The 8736-nt window shown below is 47.7% G+C and overlaps 1 protein-coding gene across 1 annotated transcript; it reads left to right on the plus strand.

The window, feature by feature from the left end:
• Nucleotides 1–1842: 1842 nt before the first annotated feature.
• Nucleotides 1843–7750, plus strand: NKX3-1 (NK3 homeobox 1). The gene is made up of 2 exons (XM_004004183.6): nt 1843–2242; nt 4811–7750. Exons 1-2 carry the CDS (start codon nt 1921–1923, stop codon nt 5227–5229), a joined length of 741 nt encoding a protein of 246 aa, XP_004004232.3. The 5' UTR covers nt 1843–1920; the 3' UTR covers nt 5230–7750.
• The last annotated feature ends 986 nt before the right edge of the window (nt 7751–8736 follow it).

The raw sequence follows: 8736 nt of genomic DNA on the forward strand, positions 1-8736 counted from the left end.
GGGATGGAACAATTCCATATCCTTTTTTTTACTTTTATCATATAATTAAAGACAAACACCATTTAAAACGCTGAAATGCGGATAATAAAGTCAAAATAGAATTTTGAATATGATACAGAAAAAGACAAAGTGAATATTTAATGTAAAAGGGGATGTACAAGTAATAATGTTGGTAAAATTCTAAATCTCAGTGGCTTTCTGTGTGTGTGTGGTGGTGTTCTTTTGGAAAAAGACAATTTGTATCTTAATTGTGGCTTTACAAGATCTATTCATGTGATAAAATTGCATAGCGCTACACACAGAAGCAGAAACACACACACATGAATGCAGGCTTTTTAAATGGTAAAAATAAAATAAGGTCTGTAGTCTAGTTAATGGTGCGTATCAATGTCAATTTCCCGGTTTTTAATATTATACTACAGTTTTATAATATGTCACCAAGTTAGGAGTGCTGATTTTGAAGCTTCCTGGGAATTTATAACTATTTCAAAAGAAAACATAACAATTTTTAAATGAAAAAATGAGAGAAGGAAACTATCTTTGCCAAAGACCTTCCCATTGTAGAGTGTGGTTCTCTTTAGCAATTGCTTTATCCATGATAACCTGCGTCCTTTCCCTCCTTCCCAGACACACAAGATATGATTTTCTTGAAAAGTTTTCAGTTGAATGAAAGGTGTCTTAGACTAGGACCCACAGAAAAGCTGCTTATATAAAAATAATTCAAAAGAACATCAATATATCCTTTCTCTGGATTCACCAATTAATAGTTTAAACCATTCACTTTATCATATAGAATTTATCTATATCATTGGTTCCGAACCAATTGATGGTAAGGTACATACATTATGGGTCTTTGCCCCTACATACATTAGTGATTATTTCCCAGGAATATTCTCGTATGGAATCACAGTACTGTTAGTAACTTCAGTAAATGTAACACGGATTCAGCACTTTAAGCCATTGGTCTTATTACCACTTTCATCAACTGTCCCAATAAAGTTCAAGAGAGAATCCAGCCAGGGGTCAGGTCCTGCACTTAGCTGTCATGTCTCTTTGACAGCCTTAGATTAGTAGATGTCTCCTTGTCGACAGGCACCCAGAGTTCTCATCTGTAAGGTGGGGAGAAGGAAACTGCCCCATCTACTTCTTTGTGAGTCAAGAAGCACTTTACCCTTTGGACTTCCCTGGTAGCTCAGCTGAAGAATCCGCCTGCAATGCAAGAGACTCCGGTTTGATTCCTAGGTGGGGAAGATTCCCTGGAAAAGGGATAGGCTACTCACTCCAGTATTCGTGGGCTTCCCTGGTGGCTCAGATGGTAAAGAATCCGCCTGCAATGCGGGAGACCTGGGCTGCATCCCTGGGTTGGGAAGATTCCCTGGAAGAGGGCATGGCAACCCACTCCAGCATTCTTCCCTGGAGAAGCCCCGTGGACAGAGGAGCCTGGGGGGCTGCAGTCCCTGGGATCACAAAGAGTCGGACACGACTGCACCACTATGCACGCACGCAAAGGCACTTTACCAATCTCTAAGAGCTAAACAGAGTATTTCTCTTCTGCATCACGATTCCCCAGAAGCAGCTAAACATATTGTGGGTTGGAGCAAAGGAGATCCGCTTTGCTTTTCTCTCCCAGCCTGGTAAAAACGAGCCAGGATCCTGAAGAAGGAACTTGTGAAAGAAATCCGTTTTGGTAAAGACTAGACCGAGACTCTGCGAGGGACTTCCCTTTTCGTTCACCTGGAGCGCCGGGTGGCCAATCAGCTGCGCGGTTCGGGCGCGCGGCCAATGGGAAGGCGGCGCGGCGCGCCCCGAGGGCTATAAGTGCGCCGGGCCGCGGAAAGTGAAAGTGGTGCGGGAGCAGCGGGCGCAGCTCGGACCCTGCGTCTGGGGCCTGAGGGCGGGCGGCGGGGCCAAGACGCTGGGATGCTCCGGACTCCGGAGCCACGGCCCGGGAACGCGGGGGCCGTAGGCTGCAGTCCCCATGCTGTGCCGCCCACCCAGACCAAGCCGCTCACCTCCTTCTTCATCCAGGACATCCTTTGGGACGGCGCTGACCGGCGCGGAGGTCACGCGGGCAGTCCACAGCCGCAGCCTTCGCGTCAGCCTTCTCGCCTCTACCCGAGGAGAGACCCGAAGCCGGAGCCCGAGGGAGGAAGAGGCGGCGCCCGGGCGCCGGAGGGCCAGCAGAGCGACCAGCCCCGCGCCGGGAGCGAGGAGGCCGAGAAACCGGCGGAGACCGAGCCAGGTAAGCCGGCGAGGCTGGAGAGGCCGGGCTGGGCCGGGTTGGGTCCCCCAGGAAGAATGGGCAGGCCCACCGGCTGCAACCGCGTGAGGGCGGGTGCTAGGCGGACCTCCCGGAGCTCCGGCGGCAGGGTTGCGGGGCCCCGCGGCGACAGACGAAGGGGACTTCACGGCCTCCGCCTCGGGCGAGCCTCGGAGCTTAACCCTGAGCCCCGGCATCAGGGCTGCGCAGGATTTAGACATGGACTTGATTCGCCCCGCAAGGTGCCCTGCGCAGCGGGTTCTTGGTGCCCAGAGCTCAAGGGCGAGCAGGCACACAGCTCCCACCACGCTCCAGTCCCAGATGGAAACCCCGACACCTCGAAACCACCTCTCGACCCTTGATCCTCTCCACCCCCAGTTACCTCTCGGCAATCACAATAACTAACATATAACGAGTTATTGGTAAATAATATATTAATATTAATAAGTCAGGGTTATTATAAGTTAAGATGCCCTTTGCTTCCCAGTCCCATGGGCAACAAAACACAATAAGTCTTGGGGACTTCCCTGGGGGTCCAGTTAAGACTTCACCTTCCAACACAGGGGGTACAGGTTCCATCCCTGGTAGAGGGGCTAAGATCACAGTCAAAACATAAAACAGAAACACTATTGTAACAATTCCAATGAAGACTTCAAAAATGGTCCAAATAAGCCCCCTCCCTCCGCCAAGAAAAAAACACAGACTAGTAAGTCAAGGAGCCTCTCTGGTCTCCAGGAGCTATATATATAATCTCATGGGAACATTTAGAGTAGACCTATTCTTTTTCTATCAGTTTTTTAAATTGAGGTAAAATTGGTACATAATATATTATTAGTTTCAGATGTACAACATAATAATTTGATCTTTGTATACCCTACAAGGTAATCACCACAATAAGTCTAGGTATCCACCCTCACCATACAATAGGCACCCTTCCTATGAGGTATGGCAGTGGCTCACTGAAAATCCCACTGGACAGAGGAGCCTGACTACAGTCTGCGGGGTTGCAAAGAGTTCAGACATGACTGTGCGGGGCAAGAGAGAAACAGTTTATTGAGGGAAAGTGAAGTGAAAGTCAATCAGTCGTGTCCGACTCTTTGTGACCCCATGGACTATACAGTCCATGGAATTCTCCAGGCCAGAATACTGGAGTGGATAGCCTTTCCCTTCTCCAGGGGATCTTCCCAACCCAGGGATTGAACCCAGGTCTCCCACATTGCAGGTGGAGTCTTTACTAGCTGAACCACAAGGGAAGCAACTGCTGCTGCTACTGCTAAGTCACTTCAGTCGTGTCTGACTCCGTTGCAGCCCCATAGACGGCAGCCCACCAGGCTCCCCCGACCCTGGGATTCTCCAGGCAAGAACACTGGAGTGGGTTGCCATTTCCTTCTCCAATGCATGAAAGTGAAAAGTGAAAGTGAAGTCGCTCAGTCTTGTCCGACCCTCAGCGACTCCATGGACTGCAGCCTTCCAGGCTCCTCTGTCCATGGGATTTTCCAGGCAAGAGTACTGGAGTGGGATGCCATTGCCTTCAAATGGCAAGGGAAGCAAAAGGGGATTAAAGCCAGAGAATGAACTCTCCTACCACACTAGCCCTCTCATGTCACCCAAATGTTAACTCTGGATGCCCCTCTGATGCCTTGGGAGCCCCACTTTATTGGATTCTTATTTCTCAGTCTTTCTTGCTTCCCGTCTCCCATTCCTCCAGACAGATACAGAATCCCTATTTAATTCTACAGGGCAATAGGGCAGGAAGTTCTAGCATTAGCCTCTCCTACTTTGGAGACTTGGTGACTATTAAGAAACTAACACGTAATCTACATGACTGGCCGGCAGCCCCACTCAGGGAGTTCCTTACTCTTAAGCAGTTCTTAGGAGTTAGAACTCTTCAGTTCAGTTCAGTTGCTCAAGTCGTGTCCGACTCTTTGTGACACCATGAACCGCAGCACGCCAGGCCTCCCTGTCCATCACCAACTCCTGGAGTTTACCCAAACTCATGTCCATTGAGTTGGTGATGCCATCCAACCATCTCATCCTCTGTCGTCCCCTTCTCCTGCCTTCAATCTTTCCCAACATCAAGGTCTTTTCAAATGAGTCAGCTCTTTGCATCAGGTGGCCAAATATTGGAGTTTCAGCTTCAACAGCAGTCCTTCCAATGAACACCCAGGACTGATTTCCTTTAGGATGGACTGGTTGGATCTCCTTGCAGTCCAAGGGACTCTCAAGAGTCTTCTCCAACACCACAGTTCAAAAGCATCAGTTCTTCGGTGCTCAGTTTTCTTTATAGTCCCACTCTCACATCCATACGTGATTACTGGAAAAACCATAGCCTTGACTAGACGGATCTTTGTTGACCAAGTAATGTCCCTGCTTTTTAATATGCTGTCTAGGTTGGTCATAAGAACTAAGGAGTTCCTTAGTGCAATGTATCCAAACTGACAGTGGGCTGTTTGTTCACTCAGAAGAGATGAGGGTAGATAGAATTCTGTTCTCTTTGCTGCTACCATGTAACATTTTCCTTCCCCTCCCTGTCTCCCCTCTCCTTTCCAGATGGGCACTTAGAGACTTATCTGCTGGACTGTGAAAACCCTCCCAGCGCCTTACAGAGCCTACCCCCAGCCACCAAACAGCCTCAGAAGCGCTCCCGGGCTGCCTTCTCTCACACTCAGGTCATTGAGTTGGAGAGGAAATTCAGCCATCAGAAGTATCTGTCGGCCCCCGAAAGGGCTCACCTGGCCAAGAACCTCAAGCTCACGGAGACCCAAGTGAAAATATGGTTCCAGAACAGACGCTATAAGACCAAGCGGAAGCAGCTCACCTCGGACCTGGGCACCCTGGAGAAGCACTCTTCCTTGCCAGCTCTCAAAGAGGAGGGCTTCTCACAGGGCTCCCTCATCTCCGTGCACAATACCTACCCTTACTACCCCTACATTTACTGCCTGGGTGGCTGGAGCCCAGCTTTCTGGTAATACCAGCTCTGACATCCATGCTAGATTAAGAACTGTCTTCTCTAGGTGGCCCCTCTGAAAGGCGGAAGGGCCCCGGGGTCAGGAAGGACTGGGCAGTGAGAGACAGACAGACCAGAACACATGGAGGTTTGTGTGGAAATCCCAGATTCTTCACTGGTGGGCCAATGAAAGATCTGGGACAGGGAATGATTTCATATCCAAACTGTTCCCCCAACACAGAAGAGGGGATCATTTTTGCTTTTAGACCCCTGCTTGAAGTGGGGAGGGCTAGAGCCAAGTGTTCTTTCTAGTACTTGGGGTGACTTTTCAGGGTCTGTCCACATCACTTCTGAGGATTCTGTTCCTCCAACTCCATCCTCTTGGGTAACTGAGCATCCACTCGGAAAGAGCCCACCTGAAGGGGGAGGGGGAGGACAGCTCAGGAGGTCACCTACTGAAATAAACTGAAGGTCAAAAGCCTCTCACTGGCCTTGGACTACAACCAAGGTTTCTCTTTGTCTCTGGGACAGATGGAAACAGAGGACCTCACAGAGAAACTTTTCGTGCCCAGCACAAGTTGGCACAGGATATGGAGATGGGGAGGAGGAGATGAAAATAGAAGCTTCTGATAATTCCTTTTAAAATAATATGCCAGCTTAAGTATTTACAGAGTGTCCCATGCAGAACAAGAAGCACTCACTGTGGCCTTAAGACAAGCTGCATAAACCAACCTCTATTGCAGGAGGTGAGCCCAGGCCAGGAGAATCTCTGCATATCCAAGACAGTGGTCTAAGGAAGAGTCCTTAGCAAAAGGTAAAAAAAAAAAAAAATTCCTCTTCTGGACCTTTTGCTCTGGGCCTGAGAATTTAGAATAAGAAGGTTCCTGGAGTTTTCGGGCTGTAATTCATACTACAGTGTGACAGATCACATAATTCTTTAAGTTCCTTCCTTCCCTCCTGCTTTTATTTTTTGTTCCTTTTCCATGGCAGTCACCCACTGAAGCACTTCTTTTCAGTCCCAACTTTTATGACTGCACCTAACATACACCTTCCTTATTTAGCCTTGAGATCAGGTCTCCCCCCCCCCCCCCCCCCCGCAACCAAAGCTTTATCTCTTCCTGGGTTTAAAAAAGAAAAGTGGTGGAGCAGATTCTGAATTGGCTAAAAGACATGCATTTTTTTTTTAAACCCTAACAATTCTTATGTCTTTTCTTTAAAAATATACAGCATTAAATCTCAAATCTATTTAAAGACGTGACAGCTCCAGAAGGTCACTGCTGCTTTTATAGGACTTTCTGGTGGCTCTGTTGTTACAGTTCAAAGTCAAAACCCTCGGATCCCTGCAGGCAAAGGAAGTAAAAGGTATTGAGCTTTCACACGTAAGGAGGAACACAGCAGAGTGAAGGGTCAGGTGCCATGGAGCTGTCTGGTGGGAATCCAGGGCTGAGGGGAGGGGTGTGCAGGTAGGGGGCGTGGGCCTTAGGAAGCCCCGCCCTTGAGCAAGCTGATGGGGCTAATGGCACTTTGCTGGAAGAGGCTAAGAGAAAAAGGAAACCATTTTCAGAACACATTATAGTGGCTTCCATCACCAAGCCAATGAAACTGTCCAGATGTTTCAGGAACTGTGTTTAATGCTTATCAAAAAAGTGGAGGTTCCCCCCAAGTGAGTTACCTGGTGACCTCGGAGAGAATGAGAAGAGGGCACAGGAAAATTCTGGCCATGCTTCTGTTTTTATTCTGTTATCTCAGGTGACCTGGGAGAGGGGAGACATCAGCATGAAAAAAAAAAGCCAGTTACTAATGAGGTACCCCAAGCCCTGGAAATCTCTTGATCCCGCTACTTAATTCTGTTCAGGGAGAAACCTTTCAGTTTCCTCCTATTAAAAAAGTCCAATTTACTGTTTGTGGCAAAACTACCAAAGTTGATGGAAGGTTGGCTCATTTCACCCCACTTTCTGTCTTTTGAGCTCCACATTGAAGTACTGTCCAATGCCACGTGTTGCCTGCACAGAAATGGAGGCACAGAGGCAGGGCTTTCTCCTACTTACATGTCTTAAACGTTCAGTGCTCACTGTCTGGTCAGGACCCTTTCTCTGCCTCCCTCTGCATTGAATTATTTCAGCCCCCAAACCTGCAAGTGTTAAACATTTTACTGTGATGTACATTGTGTTGCAAAAAGAAAAAAAAAAAGTCTTTGTTTAAAATGGTTTGGTTTGGTGAATCCGTCTTGTTCCCCCCCCCCCCCCCCCACCCCACCCCCTGGTAGTCACTCAGCCGTAGCCAAACTGGTAGAACAACATTTGAAGAGCTAATGTATCCATTCCTGATGAGTACACTGGAGGGTGCACCCCAGACCCAGACCTGTGTCTATCCTATTTAATAAATCGGTTTAGGTTTTCCATGTGTATAACGAGCTCTGCTCCAATCTTAATACACAAATCTGTGAGTCGAACTTTAGCCAAATACCCCAATCAAACTTTATTTTTCTATGTATTTTTTGTAACACCTGAGTGTTTTTAAAATAAAGTACTGTGTCATTTTTAGACATATCTCTGTGATTTTCTGCTTCCTAAAGACTGCATGCTACTGAGTTTTTCTGGTTACCAAGTTCTCCCATCCTCTGCCTGCCTGACTAATCTATGGAGAGAAACTAATGGAAATTAGTAGCTTAGTGAATAGCAGAGGATGATCGTTCTTTTATAAATGTTCTGCCCTCTGTTACGGGCTTTCCTGATGGCTCACTGGCAAAGAATCCACCTGCCAATGCAGGAGATGCAGGTTTGATCCCTGGGTTGGGAGGATCCTCTGGAGGAGGAAATGGCAACCCACTCCAGTATTCTTGCCTGGGAAATCCCATGGACAGAGGAGCCTGGGGGGCTACAGTTCATGGGGTCGCAAAAGAGTTGGACACAGTTAAGCAGCTAAACAGCAACAACAACAACACTCTGTTATTGGTTAATCACCTGGAGGGGAAAGAAATGTCTGTGTGATTTTAATAATCACCTCCTTTAGCCCAGGGATACATTTGGAAACATTGAGAATGTTGAGTATTTACTTTTATTTCTTGAAGACCCTGAAGGGAACATGGGAACCACTTCCAAAGAAGCAACACTTCTTTTGAAACTCATTGGCGTATATATGCTCCGTATGTATCTGATCAGCCTCACCGATTCAATGGACATGAGTTCAGCACACTTGGGGAAACAGTAAAGGACAGGGAAGCCTGGCATGCTGCAGTCCATGGGGTCGCAAAAAGCTGAACGAGACTAAGTGACTGGACAAACAGCAGCAAATGTATAAAGTAGTTAACTAGTGAGAACCTACTGTATAGCACAGGGCACTCTACTCAGTGCTCTGGTGACCTAAATGGAAATCCAGAAAGGAGGGGATGTGTGTATACGTATATCTGGGTCACTTTGCTGTACACCTGAAACTAACCCAACATTTTTTGGGGGTGGGGGCTGTGCTGGGTCTTTGTTGGTCCTCAGGCTTTTCTCTAGTTGCAGCAAGTAAGGGCTGCTCTCTAGTT

The sequence above is a fragment of the Ovis aries genome, chromosome 2 (assembly GCF_016772045.2).
Source record: "Ovis aries strain OAR_USU_Benz2616 breed Rambouillet chromosome 2, ARS-UI_Ramb_v3.0, whole genome shotgun sequence".
Lineage (NCBI taxonomy): Eukaryota > Metazoa > Chordata > Mammalia > Artiodactyla > Bovidae > Ovis > Ovis aries.